This window comes from Bidens hawaiensis, unplaced genomic scaffold, assembly GCF_021521415.1.
Source record: "Bidens hawaiensis isolate Kalapana, Puna unplaced genomic scaffold, B.hawaiensis_p1.1 tig00004105_1, whole genome shotgun sequence".
Taxonomy (NCBI): domain Eukaryota; kingdom Viridiplantae; phylum Streptophyta; class Magnoliopsida; order Asterales; family Asteraceae; genus Bidens; species Bidens hawaiensis.
Window position 1 is genome coordinate 1388984 of NW_027491242.1, and position 19028 is coordinate 1408011.

At 44.2% G+C, this 19028-nt stretch overlaps 1 protein-coding gene and 1 pseudogene across 1 annotated transcript; both read right to left on the reverse strand.

The window, feature by feature from the left end:
* Window positions 1–249: 249 nt before the first annotated feature.
* On the reverse strand, window positions 250–1338 carry LOC143625367 (cytochrome P450 76T24 pseudogene; annotated as a pseudogene).
* Window positions 1339–4555: 3217 nt separating this feature from the next.
* Window positions 4556–6722, reverse strand: LOC143625435 (cytochrome P450 76T24-like). Its single transcript, XM_077095762.1, has 3 exons — window positions 6646–6722; window positions 5444–5893; window positions 4556–5317 (listed from the first exon to the last, which is right to left on the reverse strand). The coding sequence occupies exons 1-3, from the start codon at window positions 6652–6654 to the stop codon at window positions 4709–4711; spliced, it is 1068 nt and encodes a 355-aa protein (XP_076951877.1). The 5' UTR covers window positions 6655–6722; the 3' UTR covers window positions 4556–4708.
* Between the last annotated feature and the right edge of the window lie 12306 nt (window positions 6723–19028).

Here is a 19028-nt window from a genome sequence, read left to right on the forward strand (position 1 = left end):
TTGATGTTCGTTTTTTTTTTCTTAATCATTCACATTTGATAAAATGTTCCTAACAAAACAATTTAATTCTGGACAACCTAATTACTGGATGAGTACGTCTTAAACAAACACAATCCAGTAATGTTAATAGCATTTAGTAAAAAAAACAAAAAAAAACAAGCAAAGGTTTTAACTCAAGTACATTAAAGAAAAAAAAACTATTTTACAAATAAAAAAATAGAAGATGCAAGTACAATGATTCAAAGACAGTCATATTTTAACCGGAATGGCCACGAGTGGTAAATTTCTTGGCAATGCGAGCCCAAACTTCTCTTCCATATCCAAGTCTTGTGCTCTCATGTTTCCTTCGAGCTTCCAATCAAAGTTGCAAACCAAAGAAGCCAATATCGTGTGTAACTCTCTATGAGCAATATTCAATCCCGGGCAGATCCTCCTCCCCGCACCAAATGGTATGAGTTCAAAATCTTGACCTCTATAGTCAATTTTAACTTCCAAAAACCTCTCCGGCATGAACACATTGGGGTTGGACCAAAATTTTTTGTCTCGCCCAATTGCCCAAACGTTACAGAGGATTTGTGCATTTTTAGGGACTATGAAGCCTTTGACTTCTACGTCATGTATGGCTTGGCGAGATACAAGAAAAGGAGCGGGAGGATGTAGTCGAAGAGTTTCTTTTATAACAGCTTGTAGGTAAGGTAGATGAATGATATCATGTTCATTCAAAGTTTTGTCATCATTATTATGCTTGTGTTTCATAAGCTCTAAGCGGACTATCTCCATTTTATTTGGGTTATGAATAAGCTCAGTCATCACCCATTCCAATGTGGTTGATATCGTATCAGTTCCCCCAATAATTAAATCCTACATTAATTTAGGAAATTATTAAATACATAAGGATGACTAATTTAGTGATTTTGACAACATTCTACAAAAGTACCATTTTATCTTGCGAAAAAGTTGTTACCGCGCTAGCTTGTTAAGTATATACTTACCGTGAACAAATGTTTCATGTCATTTATACTCAATTTGAACCCCTCTGTCAAGTTGATATCTAGCAGCAAGTCCAGAACATCTTTTTGTGTTGATAAATCATTGCCATACAATGATGAATTCGCTCTTCTTTGCAATCTTTGATCAATGATGCTATCGAAATAGCAAACAACCTGTCCACATAAGCAACTGCGTTTGATGCTAACCCTTGTGGGTCGGGGGTCTTAGTATCGGGAAAAAGTCTACTAGATTCGGTTTCCCGCCAATTTCCATCAAACCCGATATCACCTCCTTGATTTCTTGTGATGACTTTGAATCGTATTGAGAGAAATCCGTAGAGAACAACATGTTTGATACAATGTTTAGACTTGTGGTAAACGGGGCTCACCGAATTTGAGGAGTGTGATTGCCTAACACAAAAAAAAAAAAAAGTCGTTTAAATAAAATTTTATTTATTTTTAAGTTCACATGAAGAAGCTCTTCACATCTTTCATGGTCACACACCAACATCAAATAAACGTAATTCTAAAAGTGCATATGTATATGTGAGTTAATATATAGTTTCTCAAAGCTACAGAAGCTCTACAAAAAGCATTTCTTATGGTTTTATGACACTTCTTTAAGCTTGTCAAATCTGAGAGCAAGGAAGAAGTACCTAATTATTGATCCCTTGGGTCAGCTCGTCCACGGTCCATCTTGTGTGAGAGGCATTCATTCCCACTATAAGGGGGTCAAGATAAAATTGAATATAGGTACGAAAGCAGTGATCCCGAAGCGCCTTTTTAAAAAAACGCCCGGGAATGCCCACGCACCCTTTCTTGACTAGTGGGGAACCCTCCTCTCTTCTCTCGGTTCTGCCCGTACCAGCTATGCTTTTTTTGGGGAAGAGAGAGGTAAGAAGCTGCAGCTCCACCTTACGAACTTCTTACTGGAGCAATACTATAGGCATTTTTGAGTGTATGCACGTCTTTTGGAAATGCTTTTTTTGAAAGTCAGTCAAGCAAGAAGGAACGCAGGATTAGCTTTCAAGCAGTCTTCAAGTATGACATGAATTCAAGCCGAAATTCTTGGGTCATCTCAATAGGTTCAGAAACCACACTTTTCTTTGGATCATCATAGCGCACTTCCACATATCCACTTAGAGAAAGGTATTTTCGTAATGGATGACCCTTGAAACCATAATATGTTGGCCTTTTCATCAGTTGCTGGGTTTGGTGGCCTGAAATTGACTTGGCTTCGCCCAAAAGCCTCATCTCTAAATGCCCGGCTCGCGAGGCGTCCCTCTCGCAGTAGAGTTCCAAACCTCACCTTGCTCTTGTGACATGCTAGTTTCGTCGATAAAAGAGCTTTGTTTCTGAATAGATTTGTCCATCACATTAGTAGGAAAATATCTTGATACATCTCCAACTTGTGTTTCAATGACGGGTAAGGCGGTATACGAATTGGAGTACGAAGATAATTCTTCAGCACACTAAAATCTAGTGGATCTGATTCCATATTCATGAAAAGTCGGACATGAAGTTTTCTGAAACCGAACTGAATGGAATTGTTACTTTCAAAAATGCTTTCGAGACAAAGGAATAAAATAAACTTTCTCTATGGCCTCCTCGTTTTGAGACATTATGGCTTTGGGGTCGACCCCGGTAATAAAGAAGGAATCCATACAAACTTAGGATCCGACGCCATAATAAAATACTACCCTCATGATTAGACCATGTCCATGAGATTTGATAAAAGAAAGGTGGAAGACGAGGAAAAGAAATAGCTTATGGTGACCAATTTATTTGAGTTGATCATTTCGGTACATGCTGCATTCCATCTTTCTTCCCATTTTTCTTTTTATTTGGAAGACAGGCGTTGTGTTTGGTTCAAAAGGCAAGGTTTTCAATATGTCTCCAAAAGGCCCCCACTAAGTTGAACTTGAATTGAAGAAGCGAGCCCCTATCAGAGAAAGAAAAGCCATTGCGCGTTAGCACATCGGTTGAGGTGTTGCCCTCCTCAGTCATAGTGTTTAGGATATCTGCCCAACTCTAACTTAAATAGAATGTTAGCGATTTTAGTGTAATTAAGGATTAACTTGTTAATCAAGTTAATTAATTGTAATATGAATATAAATAAGTTGGGTGCGTGATGCACACTTATTTGATCTTATTATAATTTATAATCCAATTGGTATTTAGAGGCGAAACCCCTAAGCCATGGGGTTCCAAGGGGGCAACGCCCCTGGTAGCAAGGTCCAAGGGGCTGCGCCCCTGGCTGGGGTCGAGCTGTTGGTTGTTTTGAATTTCAAACATGTTGTGATAACTACTAAGCAGTTATAACTCACCCACCCCTAATATATTATTCATCTTGATCATACGTAACTTCTCTGCACGACAGCTATATGTTATGTTCTTGTGATAATGAACCATGCTAAGCTAATACATAATAACCGGCTAATCGTGTCCGGAAAATACCTCCTTCGTGAAAAATTTGATGTCGTCGTAAACAAATTAAAAGAATTAAGTTGAAATTAAAATTACATTTGAAAAGTCATAGGAACAAAATCAAGTTGAAAAGCTTGTGTATACGCTTGAACTGGCTCGATACAAAAATCTCTTTTAATGGACATACTGAGATCGAAAAACTATGACACAATTAAAAATGTTTTTCGGCACGACACTCGACGAAATGCATACAAATGCAATATGAAGAACCTCTACAGATGAATCATTTTAGACCCAAAATATTCACAAATGGTGCTTCTTTCTTTTGCAATGGGACCCTGAACTTATTATGATAGCATTAACTAAATTTACTACAAATGAAGAAAAGATTGCACTTTTGGTGATCTTGCAATGTTACATGCCAACTTCTTTATGCATCCTTACTACCAAAAATGGTGTCATAGTGATCCTTCATCCTATTTGAAAGAATAATAGTTAGGTTCCTCTATACACGAGTGTGATAATTATTATGTTTGTAGGATTTAATCGTGTTGAACTGTGATATTTGGTAATAAGCAGTTGTGTGAGGGATTGATGTTTTTTTTCTTAATCAATCATTATCGAGTAAACTGCGGTTTTCGTCCATATGGTTTGTCCAAATCTGCGGGTTTAGTCCAATAGTTTCAAATTTGCGATTTTCATCTTTGTGGTTTCATTTCACCTACAATTAAACCCGAATTCATTAACCCCCGTTAAGTCTGGTCATTAAACTGATTAGCGTACCCTTCACGTGAAGGGCAGTTTTGTCCTTTTTTCCTCAAATACACCACAGCCCCTCACGTGCGGGGGGCTTGCGAATTACGACTAGGGTTTATTTTGGAAAAAAAAAGGCAAAAATGCCCCTCACGTGAAGGGTACGCTAATGGGTTTAACGACCAGACTTAAAGGGGGTTAATGAATTCGGGTTTAATTGCAAGTGAAATGAAACCTCACTGACGAAAATCACAAATTTGAAACTATTGGACTAAAACCGTAGATTTGGACAAAACAAATGGACAAAAACCGCAGTTCACTCATCATAATTACTTTAAGAATACAGCTTTGGTGGAATCTACTAATTGCTACTAGATGATCATGTCTTAAACAAACACAATCCAGTAATGTTAAAAGCATTTTATTTCTGAAACAATAAATTAAAAAAAACATGCACAAGTTTAAATTCAAATACATTACAAAACATACATTTTCCAATTTAACAAATAGATGACACAAGTACAATGATTCAAAGATGGTCACAGTTTAACTGGAATGACAGTTAGTGGTACATTTCTTGGCAGTGAGAGACCAAACTTTTCTTCCATATCCAAGTCTTGTGCTCTCATGTTTCCTTCGAGCTTCCAATCGAAGTTGTGAATCAAAGAAGCCAATACTGTGTGCAACTCTCTATGAGCAAGATTCAATCCCGGACATATCCTCCTCCCCGCACCAAATGGTATAAGTTCCAAATCTTGACCTCTATAGTCAATTTTAGCTTCCAAAAATCTCTCCGGCATGAACTCATTTGGGTTGGACCAAACTTTTGGGCCTCGCCCAATCGCCCAATTATTACAGAAGATTTGTGCATTTTTAGGGATTACGAAGCCTTGCACTTCTACGTCATGTATGGCTTGGTGAGGTATAAGAAGAGGGACGGGAGGATGTAGCCGAAAAGTTTCTTTAATAACAGCTTGTAAGTAAGGTAGTTGATTGATATCAAGTTCGTTTAAAGTTTTGTCATTATTATGCATGTGTTTCTTAAGCTCCAACCGAGTTGTCTCCATTTTACTTGGGCTACGAATGAGTTCAGTCATCGCCCATTCCAATGTGGCTGATAGTGTATCAGTTCCACCAAGAAACAAATTCTACATTAACGTAGAAAAGGTTATAATTAAAATAATATACAGATGAATTAAGAATAACTAATTTCGTGGTTTTCACAACTAATATAACACAATTTTATCACACTAGCTTGTTAAGTATCTACTTACCAAGAACAAATGTTTCATGTCAAATACACTCAATTCGGTCCCATCTTTGAAGTTGATATCAAGCAACAAGTCCAAAACATCATTTTTTGTTGATGTATCATTGTCATTCAATGCCGAATTCGCTCTTCTTTGCAATCTTTTATCAATGATGCTATCGAAAAAAGCAAATAACTTGTCATAATAATGATTTGCGTCTGATACTAACCCTTGTGGGTCGAGGGATCTGAGTATCGGAAAAAAGTCTGCTACATTAGGCTTCCCACCACCTTCCATCAAACCCGAAATGACCTCTCTGATTTCGTGTGATGACTTTGAATCATATTGTGAGAAATCCGTAGAGAATAACATGTTTGATAAGATGTTTAGAATTGTGATAAAAATAACTTCACCTATTTTTATAGGTTTTTCATCCATAGAACATTGACTAACATAGTCAACAAGTTGCTCTACCTACAAGTATATAAAGTCATATGTCATAAGGGCACAACATAAAAGAAAACATACTTATGAGAAAAGACAAATTAATACAAAAATACAATAAATAAATAGGTAAAAATATTAGTAGTCCTAATAGATAGATAAATAAAAAAATATTGATAATAATAATAAATAAATAATAGTAAAAGGCAGAATCAGGAAAAATTGCTAAACACGAGAAGGTGTGTGTTGAAAATCAACATGTTTTCATTCATTTTGCTTTTAATGCATTTGGGTCTATTGCCCCCGATGCTGCTACGTTTTCAAAAAGAGTTCAACGGGTCGTGCACAGTAACTCAACGACGCCGAAGAACGATAACTTTGTTTTCAGTATGATCGGTTTTGTCATTCAAAATGAGGTGGCGGCGCAGCTTGTTACCGCTTGTCTACCTCTCTATTGTAATTGGATCCTTTTTTAGTTCAAAATAATTAAATAAAAATCATAAATTAATGTTATAGTAAAATGTAAAATCGCAATAAAAAATAAAATATTTCAACAATATAACATTTAGTACTTGAAAAATATATAAATACATAATCAAATTAAATTAAATAGAATAAAAAATAGGTCTTCAATGGCTTTAAATCTCAAAGAAGTTAGGTTTGTTATGTTTATATTTCTTCTATCATCTTTTATCATCTTATGATATTTGATAATTAAATAATTTTATGCTAAGGTATTTAAATTTAAATGTTAATATAGACATCCAAACATCAAAACATACCTTTTGCATGCGTAATTGTTCACTAACATCTAGTCGTTGGACAGAGAACAAGCACTCCTGAGTAATTCTTCTTAGTTTTCTCCAATGATCTCCAACCGGGAGGAAAACTATAGAAGAGGTAGGTCCCAGCAGAGCCCAGTTGGACCCGCAAGACTCACCTTGAAGAGGGACGTCTGCGCAAGGACCAACTGGTTCCGCAGGACCCACCATGCTCAGAGATGAAGACCTTACGCGCAGTACGCCAGCTGTTCCCGCAGGGAAAGCCTCCCAATGGTGAAGTACCCCGCCTGTTCCCGCAGCTGCGGATACAAGCCATCAGGGAAGGCTACCCGCACTAATAGCAAGGCTACACGCACAAGGCACTAACTCTCAATAATTCAGTGTCACCTGAAGGAATGAGCAAGGCGGGAATACTCCCGCCCAAATGAGCCAGTCCGTATGCTTCTGGAAGATCTTTTGTACTATACCTGCCAAGGTATGGACAAAATAGACAAGATCTGACCAAAGCAGCCCATGAACCAATCACAGGGTGACAGCTCACCGACAACAGTACGAGGAGCATGCTCTAGTACTGTTTGTCACTATTAGCCGCTGCCTACTCACCAACCCTTGTCGTGGCACGCACATAGCCTGCAGTTGGTGGAAAGGGAACAGTACACAGCCGGCCTTGTCACTATCAGCCGCTGCCTACCCACCAACCAGCATGGCACGTGCGTAGCCCATAGTTGGTAGAACAGGAATATTATACAGCTGGCTGTACCTGCTTGGAAACCTACCTTCGGCTATAAATACTCCAACACCTTGGAACGGTATGATCATCTTGTATCTTACCTTCACTAGCTATTTCTCTCAATATACACTTATATTCAGAGCAATCTAGTCTGATTCTCACGCCGGAGGGTGGTCACAAGGAGGAACCCCCCCCCCCCCTTCTCAGTGACGAGCTCACGGTGTCTGTTTTGCAGGTCATCTGAAGAACATTCCTTCTTTGCCGTACCTAACCCTCGTGGGAAACATTACTTAAACCCCAGATTGTCCATAATCTGCCCGGGGTCACCTAGTGTTTCTTCATTGGCACCATCCGTGCATAAAAGCTAGAACTAATTCTCAGTTTTTTCAAAACTTCTGAAAAAATGGTTAACGTTACTCCGGTCCCAAGGCCAGTAAGTGACCAAGAAACCCCGGTAACCACAACCCCAGCTACTGGGGGGAACACCGGCGGTTACACAAATTTTACGAACACTACCCCGGTTACCCAAGCGGGGGCAAGTGCAGTAAACAATCTTTCACTGGGATTCACCGATGCCCAGTTGGAGAAACAGACGAGGCTCCCCCGTCAAACACTCGATCAAGTTAAAGCGTGGGCCGAAGCACGTCAAAAGGAATTCCAAGCTGAGTTGGATGAACGCTTGCGTTCACTCCAGCAGGCTGACGAATTCGGAAGCACTCGACAACAGCTCAACATGAACAGTGAGTGCGAATACTCGGATGATGATCGGGAGGAATCCGACACTGACGCGAACCCTCGCCATAGGGCGAAAGGGAAGCGTAAGGAAACGGACTTCCAACCAAGAAGGAATTTCGGAGAAACCTTCAAACCAAGGAACGCGGGGGGAAACCCACGCGACTTCTCCAAAACCTTTAGACCTACTGCTGCAAATGCGGGAACATCCAAGTTTGCAAGGGACATTGCGGAAGCAATCGCTCCGAGAAGTGCCAAACAGATGTCCAACATCGGCACTTATGATGGTCTGTCCGACCCAGATGATCACTTGAACAGATTCATAGCGGGGGCAACCGTCAGTAACTGGACGGAACCCACGTGGTGTTATATGTTCCAGATGACGCTGGTTGGAGCGGCCAGGGCGTGGTTTGATCGTTTACCAGTCCACCACATCTACGATTGGGCATACTTCCAACACAAGTTCAGCCAACACTTCAGTCAACAGAGGAAATATACTGAAGAGCAGTGGACGATCCTCAACTGCGTGAGAGAGGAAGATGAATCTTTACTAGACTTCATCACTCGCTTCAACTCCAAAAAGCTGAGTCTGGGCAACATAAGTGAAGATCTTGTTCGCGCCGCTTTCATCCAGGGCGCCGAATACCCAGAGCTTATCCGCACGTTGACGGGTAAGGACGGCATGCCATCCACATGGGATGCCATCATGACGGCGGCCAAGCGCTTTGCCGAGACGGAGAAGCAACTGGGTAGGGATCTTCCCCAGAGTACACACCTCTACACGCAGAGGACCAGAGAAAACAATGTTCGGATCGCCCGGCAGAACAAAAAGAGGAAGCTAGGTATTTGGCAGTCAAGGGTAAACTTTGACACCTCATCCAGCTCTCGCCCTCTTGTTGGCGGAAGGGATAACACGCACCCTTCAAGCCGAAAACACCGGTGGACGCCACTCACCAAAAGCGTCACGGAGATATTTGCCACCGAAAAACTCCCATGGCCAAAAGCTCCAATGATCCGGCAGCGACCTAATGCGGATCAGAGCAAATCCTGTGACTTCCACGGGACAAAGGGTCACAATACAGAGGAGTGTACATCCTTGAAGGATATTGTTGAAACATTCGTCAAGGATGGAAGACTTGCATACCTTGTGGCATCAATCAAGAATGGAGGAAGGAATGATAACCGGTATATAGGCAACGGACGAAAGCCCGTTAACATCAGCATCCACATGGTTCATGGCAACATCAGAGGAAGAAAAAGACGAACGACAGAACCATGCGAATGGAAGGAAGCTGAGGTGCGCTTCCCGCGAGTGCCAGGAGGACCCAGCAAGGAAGGCCCTATCGTCATCAAAAGCCAGCTGGGGCATTACATAACTTCCCGCACTCTTGCTGACAACGGCTCCTCGTCAACGGTTATGTACAGGCAGTTCTTCGACAAGCTAGACGACGAAGACAAGGAACGCCTGGAAACGGTTTACGCCTCAATGGAAGGGTTCGACGGCAGCACAAACACCCCCCTGGGTATCCTATCTTTCCCCGTCATTCTCACGGACGGGAAATACTCCCGCACAGAAGACGTGGACTTCGTCGTGATGAGGAAGCCACACCACACATACGACATTCTCTTCGGGAGAGACGGGATGGCAAGATTCAACGCCGTGGTATCTTCAGTCCACGGCATGATGGGATGGCCAACTGCTGAGGGTGTAGCGATGATCACCGGTATCCCCCAGGTATGCATCGCATCTGTCTCATCTAAACCCAAACCAAAGATGGCTAAACCAACCATCACCGAACCAGAAAAATGGGCCCTCAATGGCAAATACCCTGACCAGGCTGTTACCATTGGCCCAACAATCACTGATCCTACGCGCACCTTACTCAAACGCTTACTACAGAGAAACGCTGACATCTTCGCGTGGACACCAGCTGACATGACTGGTGTACCTCGAAGTAAAGCAGAGCATAAGCTCAAGTGTGACCCGGCTTTTACGCCAGTCATACAAAAGCGCAGAGTAATGGGGGCGGAACAGGCTAACGCGTGTAGAACCCAAGTCAAGGAACTCCTTGACGTGGGCATCGTACGCGTTAGTAGATATCAAACATGGGTTGCAAATCCCGTTATGGTACCGAAAGCTAACAAACAATGGCGCATGTGTATAGATTTCAAAGATTTAAACAAAGCATGCCCCAAAGATTGTTACCCGTTACCCGAAATTGACCTCAAAGTGGATTCATTAGCACCGTTTCACCTTAAATGCTTCCTTGACGCATATAAGGGGTACCATCAAATCCACATGGCTGTAGATGATCAGGACAAAACCGCATTTCGGACGCCCGATGGCACATTTTGTTATCAAATGATGCCATTCGGACTTAAGAACGCAGGGTCCACATACCAACGCCTGATGGACAAAGAGTTTCATGCCCAAATTGGGAGAAACTTGGAAGTCTACATGGATGATTTGGTCATCAAAAGCCCTGAGCCAGAAGCGATGTTGAAAGACATCGAAGAAACTTTCAACACGCTCAGAAAGATAAACATGAAGCTCAACCCGAGCAAGTGTTCCTTTGGGATGGAAGAAGGGAAGTTCTTGGGAGTCATTGTTACTAAAGATGGCTTCAGAGCGAACCCTGAAAAGGTCGAAGCCATTATCAAAATGGAATCACCTACTACCATCAAGCAAGCCCAGGCACTGAATGGACGCCTAGTCGCACTTAATCGCTTTTTGTCAAACCATGCGGATAGGTCGTTCCCATTCGTGTCAACATTGAGAAACTGTTTAAAGAAAACACACTTCCGCTGGACACCAGAAGCGGAAGCAGCTTTTCAGGAAATTCGGTCACGCTTGATCGAACTCCCAACGCTCAGAGCACCAGAAGCGGGGGAGGAATTAATCATATACCTTTCTGCCACAGATAGAGCAACCGGGGCAGTCCTGCTAGTAGAGCGAAAAGGTATCCAGATGCCTATTTACTATGTTAGCCGTGTCCTAACAGACGTAGAAACCCGGTACTCCACCCTGGAAAAATTAGTCTTAGCACTTGTACAAGCTTCACGCAGACTAAGACGATATTTCCAGGGTCACCCAATCACCATTCTCACCAACTTCAAACTCGCAAACGTTCTAGGCAAACCCGAGTTATCGGGACGTCTAGCCAAATGGGCAATTGAGTTGGGGGAATATGCGATAAAGTGCAAGCCATGACCAGCAATAAAAGGCCAGGTCCTGGCCGACTTTATTGCAGAAGTCCCCGCTTCGCGGGAGAAAGAGTGCCAGGAGGAGGCTCAACCCCCCCCCCCCCAGCACAAGACATCAATGATGTCTGGACTCTACACTGATGGAGCAGCCAGCAACGAGGGTTCAAGCGCAGGGTTGAAACTAACCAACCCAGCAGGCCAAGAATACACTTACGCTATTCGACTGGATTTTCCAAGTACGCATAACGAAGCCGAGTATGAAGCATTCTTGGCCGGGCTGAGAATTGCGCGTAAGATGGGAGTGAAAAACTTGGAAGCCCACGTGGATTCCATGTTAGTAGCCAACCAAATAAACGGGACGTACACGGCCGTGAACGACACAATGGCCCTGTACTTCGCACAAGCAAAAACCCTTATGCGTGATTTTAATGATTGTAAAGTCATACACGTCAAGCGTAGCGAAAACAAATCTGCGGATGCGTTAAGCAAGCTTGCATCATTAGCCTTCACCCATTTGGGAAAGGACATCCGCATTGAACTTCTTGAAGCACCATCAGTCCCGCACAAGGAAATTTATGTCATCCAAACCGGCACAGAAACGTGGATGACACCGATAATAAATTAACTTGCAGCGGGTATACTACCAGAGTCAAAAATACAGGCAAGAAAAATACGTTGTAAAGCATTAAACTATCAACTCATCGATGACATCCTTTACAGACGTAACTTTCTTGGCCCACTCTTAAGATGCGTGGACAACCAAGATGCTGACTACCTCCTAAGGGAAGTACACGAAGGCATCTGTGGAGTACACGCAGGTCCACGCGCTGTTGTAGCTAAGCTAAACAACGCGGGATACTTTTGGCCGGGTATGCATATGGATGCGCTGGCATACATTCGAAAGTGTAGGGCTTGCCAGCTCTACGCACCCAACACGCATCGCCCGAAGAATGAACTTGTTCCAGTCACCTCTTCATGGCCATTTCAGAAGTGGGCCATCGATGTGACAGGCCCATTTCCCACAGCAGCAGGAAACGTTCAATTTCTAGTGGTAGCCATCGACTACTTCACCAAGTGGATAGAAGCAAAACCCTTAGCCCAAACAACCGCAAAACATATTAAAAAATTTATTTGGGAATTTATTATTTGTCGTTTTGGACTTCCACAGACTTTGGTGAGTGATAACGGCACCAACTTTGCTGACAAGAGCTACAAAAGTGGCTGGAAGAACTTCAAATCACCCACACCTTTACCTCAGTGGCACACCCGCAAGGTAACGGTGAGGTGGAAAGAGCAAATAAAAGCATCGTCGAAGGCATAAAGAAAAGACTCCTGGAACACAGATCCGGCTGGGTAGACGAAGTTCCACACGTCCTTTGGGCAAACAGAACGCTGAAAAAGGCCAGTACGGGGGAAACCCCGTTCAGCCTCACTTATGGCACTGAAGCCATGGTCCCAGTCGAAATTGGTTTACCCTCACCAAGGGTCTTGCTTCAGCCAGAAGACAATGATGCGGAAAGACGGTTAGACCTTATGCTAACCGAGGAACGCGGAGACTTAGCCGCAGCGCGTGAAGAAAACTACAAGCGACAAATGCAAAAGTACTACAACACGCGGGTAAAACTCTGCAACTTCAATGTAGGAGACTACATATTGCGTAACAACGAGGCTTCAAACCAAGAGCGCCCAGGAAAACTGGCACCGGTCTGGGAAGGACCGTACATTATCAAAGAAGTTTTGGGAAAATGCGCATACCGGCTCGAAAGGCTCGATGGCACTCCTATCCCAAGAACATGGAACGGAGCTCAATTACGCAAATGTTACATGTAGATCAATTCCAAACTTGTAAAGAAAAGGCCTAGAGCCACTTCTAATGGAAATGATTCTCCTTTCACATTGTGTTGATAGCCTTACCTTTATACTTATGAACTTCCCACACTGATATGCCGGTATTCACCGCATAAATATGGGAAGAAGTAAGTCGTTGCGTGTGGAAGGCGGCAAAACCCGCATAAACACATAAAACGGTAAAAATTTCTAAGTAAAAGATGAGGAAAACCTTCACGCAGGTCAGCTATAGGTGAAGTTTGGTCATCTCAATAAATGAAAGTGACGGTCCTACCCGCACAATCATGATAGAGGAAACTGAACATTAACCTATTGGCAACAGCGCGTCGAAAGGTTAACTTATTCAAAACACTTAGAAAATTTCAAAGGAAAAGATGAGGAAAACTTCCACGCAGGTCAGATATAGGTAAAGTTTAGCCATCCTACTAAGTGAAAGTGACGGTCTTATCCGCACAATCACGAAAGAGGAAGCAAAACTTTAACTTATTATCTGCCACGTTGAAAAGTTAACTTATCTAAGTACTTAAGAAATTGCTAAGTTAAAACAAAATATGCGCGAAATAAACAAGGCAAGGCATTAACAAATAATCTTTATTCCATCAACATTCAAACATTACAAGAATTGCTGGGTACATACCCGCATACAAGATTAGAAGTCTACAAACATAAAAATCTACTCTAATGGTGGAAAGGGATCTAAAGTATCAAGCTTCATGACCACTCCCACTTGGACCCGCACCATCAGTAGAGTGTGGTTGTTCAAGGAAAGCTTTGAGGATAGCTAGCCCATCATCAGCAGCAGCAATCTCGTTTACCTTCTCCACCACCGGATGCGGGAAGGCGGCATACTGATTCACTGCTTGGTCATTCGCAGCTTCAGTATCCACATTGTAAAGAGGGAAGTTGGAAGGCGGAATACCTTGTTCAACAAACCCTAGACCAAGCAGGAAGCCAGCCTTTTCCCCATCCTCATGAGAAGCGTTGAGGGCTGCGCTCATCGCATCGTCATATGATGTGTTCGTGAACACCCGATGCACAACCTAAAAAACAGAAGTATATCAAAAACTCTTAAGGAAAAGCGTAAAGAAATTGTGAAACTGCGCATACCTGAGACAACGCTTCTCGGAGAAGCCATTCCGTGGTAACTAGAGCCTCATGGAGGGCAGCTTGAGCTTCATTACGGGCGCGTTCGGCTTCGTTCTTTGTAAGGTTGGCAAGCAACACATCTTTGGCTGCAGCCTCTTCGATGCCCTTTAGCTTACGCTCAGTGTGGTCAAGCACCCCCCCTCTGGTCCAAGATCTCTTGGAGCTTCTTGGCATCTTCCATGGCCAAGGCATCATGAGCCTGCTGGAGCCTCTCTAATTTGGCTTTAAGTTCCTCATTCTCGATGTGTAGAGGCTCAGCAGCAGCTTCAGCCTTGGTGGCCCTCTCGGTTGCGTTCCGTGCAGTTTCCTTAGCCAACCGAAGCTGTTCATTAACAGCTTGGGCGGCCTTGGAACGGGCCTCGAGACGAGCCTGAACTTCAACCTCAAGGGCCTTGAAGGCCTTCTCCTTCTCCGCAGCAACGGCGGAGAGCCTCCTGTTCTCCTCCCGGACAGCCCGCGCCTGAGCTACTTCTTGGATACGAGCTGCCTTTAACTTGTCGTTTTCACGACAAAGCAGCTCGACGCGCGGCTGCATTCAGGCTACGAGAATGCGGAGCTCATTTGTCAACCTACCCTCCTGGTAGCTTGACATTGCTTCCCCCAGCGCCCCACTTGGGGCGGCGTGGCGCGCCCACTCGACGCATTCCACAGGCGTCCGAAGGGTTGTTCCTCGGCGGATGTTCCATCGTGGAACATACACTTCATTGGAATCCGACACTGCAAAAGCAAAAAGCAGTTAGGAAAAGATGATAAAAAAAAATAAAAAATATAAAATAAAATAATAAAAGGCCAAAATAACCCTACACACCTGTAGGGTCGACGACAGGCCTGTAGCCGCCAAACCCATCACCCGAACCTAACGGATATCCATCCAAGAGGTCAGGCAGATGGGAAGGAGGCAGAGATTGGCTTGACGCCCCAACCCCGGACATACCTGAAGGACCGGCCGTAGTCGCCGGCGCCGGAGGAGGCATAGCGGAGGCCGCCGTGGTAGAAACCAACGGAGGTGAACTCACCGGAGGTGAACTCACAACCGCGGCCGCGGCTGTGGAAGAATCCACAGAAACACTCACCGCCGGCGCAGTAAAGGAATCAGTGAATATGGCACTGACAGCCGGCGGAGACGTCGTCACAGTTGGAACAGTTGGCTCAACCGGGTGAGCAACTGAACCAACAGCTGAAGCAGGCGCAGTCGCCTGGGTCATCGCCTCAGGTATGTTGACCAAACCTACCGTCATGGGTCATGAGGTGCTCCTCCCCGCTCCACCCTGGAATGCGGTAGCATCCACGCCTGCACAGAAGATATATAAGTATAATGGCGGAAAGTTATGTAGTTAAGATAAAGGAAGTATACTTACGGGTCCTTTTGAGCTTGAAGGTGCGAACTGGCGGGGACGAACCCGATGGAGCCGGCCTCTTCGTACCGGTCACCGTCATTGTCCTGGGCTGCTCGGAGGTGACAGCCGTTTCAACCTCCAGAGCAGTGGTCTCAACACCACCCGGGTTCCCCGCCGCCTCTTCACTCTCGGTCTCTGACTCAGACCGGTTCACCTGGTCGGTAGTGGAGGCTACCTTCGCCTTGCCCTTCCCGCCAGCAGCCTTCTTCTTCCGCGCAAGAAGAGGACCATCTGCGGATTCCTCATCAGAAGACAAGATTAGAGGAATTCCAGCAGAGGTTTCAGCATTCAGAGGGCGAGGGTTAAATAGTCTTTTACCTGGCCGCGTGGCGCTCAGTATTTCGTGGCCTGGCGGGTAGGCCTCAACAAACCGATCCGCAGTCTGCGCAAGGATGGGCAACTCGTTCTCATCAAGAGCACAAGTACCCAACCGAGCGGGACCGTCAGCTTCCCGCGGATGCAGGAGGGACTGCAAGTCATTTCCCTCTGAAATAAAAAGAAAAACAGTTAGAAAAAACCTTAAATCAACAAAGAAGACGGAGCATACCGTAAGGGATAAAGTTCAAACCGTATTCAAGTACGATGGGAATCTGTGGCGCATCCAACCCAGCATCCTTCCACACCCTGCTCATACCGAGCATCACCATCCCGAACTCCGGAAAGCGGTAAACCGGAGTCTGGATCCGGGAAATCTTGGAGAACCATTCCGCCTCCTGGTAGTTGGAGGTGTGAAGGCTGGGGAGAGCTCTCCCGTTCTTAAATGTCATCGCTATAGGGACGACACTGGCAGAGATGTAAAAGAACTCCCGCTTCCAAGACCGAAGACTGCGCTCTGTAGCGCAGATCTTCAAACCCTTGATCCGGGTGACCAGGGTATACCAGCCTTGGATGCACCTCCAGGAGTAGAAGGTCAGCAGGCGGTCGACGTGGGGATCCACGCCAAGAATGAGGCACACCCACTCAAAATGGCGGATCTTGGCGATCGCCATTGGGTGTACCTCGGTCAGGTGCACACCGTGTCTATCCAGAACACGGTATACAAACTTCGTCAACGGGAACCTAAGATTCCCATAGACGAAGAAGGCGGCATATACCCCTATTTTGCCCTTGGGGGCATCGTACACCGTCTGGTGTGGCTCCAGAAACTTAGGCTCGAACGGCTCGAGCATGAACTTCCGGACGATGTACCGGTAAAGCTCGATGGGAAAAGCACACTGGCATTCGCCAGCAGTGCTCTTATCGTCCTTAGCGTACGTAGACGTCGGGTTCTCGACATACAAGTCAGACTCCTCGACGGTAGCTTCTGGATCATGAGTAGACGACATGTTTTGGAGGTAAAGAACGATTTCAGAAGAATGCTCGACAGAAAGTTAGAGTATTCGCCGGAAATCGCTTAGAAGAAGAAGAAAGAAGTGAAAGTGTGGATTACCGTGAACCCTCTCCCCCTTTATATACTCATCGCAATGAATGCGATGAATTTAATGCGGAGGAGAGAGAAAAGAGCAGGTGCAATGAAACTATGACACGTGGAAAAAGCAAGCTGGCAACAGCTGTTAACGGGACGCGCGCCGTAAAATCCGCACCCACGCGCCCGAAAAATCGCGCCCACGCGCCTGAAAAAGCGTCTGGAATGACCATATACTGTCACGTCGCCATAACTTCCTGCACGTCCTGACACTGTCAGAAGAAACCGTCGGACGACGTTTCAACAGTTTGGACTGTTCTTATCCTTTCACCAACTCTTTGAATTTTAAAAAGATTCAAAAAGATTCAAAAGTAAGCGGGACTATACCCCTTACCTTGGCAACCAAGTAACTATAAGACAGGTGCGAGTACAGTGTCAAGGCAAAACCCTTCACATACTTAGCACCCGCAGGGAATGGACGCCAAGAATACCTTGGAAGTAAGATAACTATAAGACGAGTGCGGGTACAGTGTCAAGGTGAAACCCTTCACATACTTAGCACTCGCAGGGAATTGAAACCAAGAAGGATCTTCTGGGCCATGCTTGCGAAAAGGGAAATAACATCCCCGCATAGCGGGAACGTTGAGAACTAGATTGTTTGAAGCTCCAGGATGGAATTGGTTCTTTAACATAATTGATCACTATGTTTAAAACTACCGAAACCTCGTGGAGAATCTACACAAGTGAAACTCAACGCTCCTGACTTGCGAGGAGGTTACACACCTACCCGCATCATACCCAAAGAACAAGCAGAAAAGTCGGGAATTTCTGCACGTGACATTAGGGAAACCGCGGGAAGAATCCCCACGGACAACCTTAAAACTAAATCCTTTTCAAAACCCCTTGCTTAAGTCCAAAGTTCACCTCACTTATTAACAATTCATGAGAAGAACATTGGACTGGGAGGACTTGAAGAGGTAGGTCCCAGCAGAGCCCAGTTGGACCCGCAAGACTCACCTTGAAGAGGGACGTCTGCGCAAGGACCAACTGGTTCCGCAGGACCCACCATGCTCAGAGATGAAGACCTTACGCGCAGTACGCCAGCTGTTCCCGCAGGGAAAGCCTCCCAATGGTGAAGTACCCCGCCTGTCCCCGCAGCTGCGGATACAAGCCATCAGGGAAGGCTACCCACACTAATAGCAAGGCTACACGCACACGCACACGTTCAAGCCTCATCACACTATGTTTTTGTTGTTTTTTTTGTTGTTTTATATCCTAATCAATATTAGTTATTTAGTTATGATATTTATGTTTTTCTTTAGTTTCTCCCATATATCCAGTATCACCATACAACATATATAATGGCAACATGAGTTTTGCATATATTTTTTATTATTTATCTTGTGTATGTATATTATAATTAATCATTTATTTGTGTTAGAGTTAGTTTTTCATGTTTTGTTCATATACGCAAGGCCATATATATAGCTTATGTTTATGTTTTTCGGGTATGAATAAAAATGAGTTAAAAGTTTATATTTCCGTGTTTTATTATGTTCCTCGCCTCGACCCGACCAGACCCGAATAACGACCAACCCGAAAATTTTGTAAACCGAAAAAATTAGGACCCCATTGACATAAAATCCTGGGTCCGCCACTGTTTAAAATTTTACCTTTCCTAGTGACAGAACCTGATTTTTTTTACAGGGTCGGAAGTTTTAGGAATTGGTTATATATGTCGCTATATATTAAAAAAATTCAGTTCGTTCATGTCAAGTCGGGTCGAGTCAGGACAAGTCGGGCCAGATCATATAATAAAAAAAACTGAATAAAGTTATAAATGCATAACACAATTACGTCAATCGCGAGATACACCGAGATACACCCAAACCCATACCCATACCCAGACCTACCATTGTCG

What these genes read in the sequence shown, in the direction of transcription:
- LOC143625435 (XM_077095762.1), bottom strand. An exon ending in ACATGAAACATTTGTTCTTG is followed by an intron (nt 5,318 to 5,443) that starts GTAAGTAGATAC and finishes ACGTTAATGTAG; the next exon opens with AATTTGTTTCTTGGTGGAAC.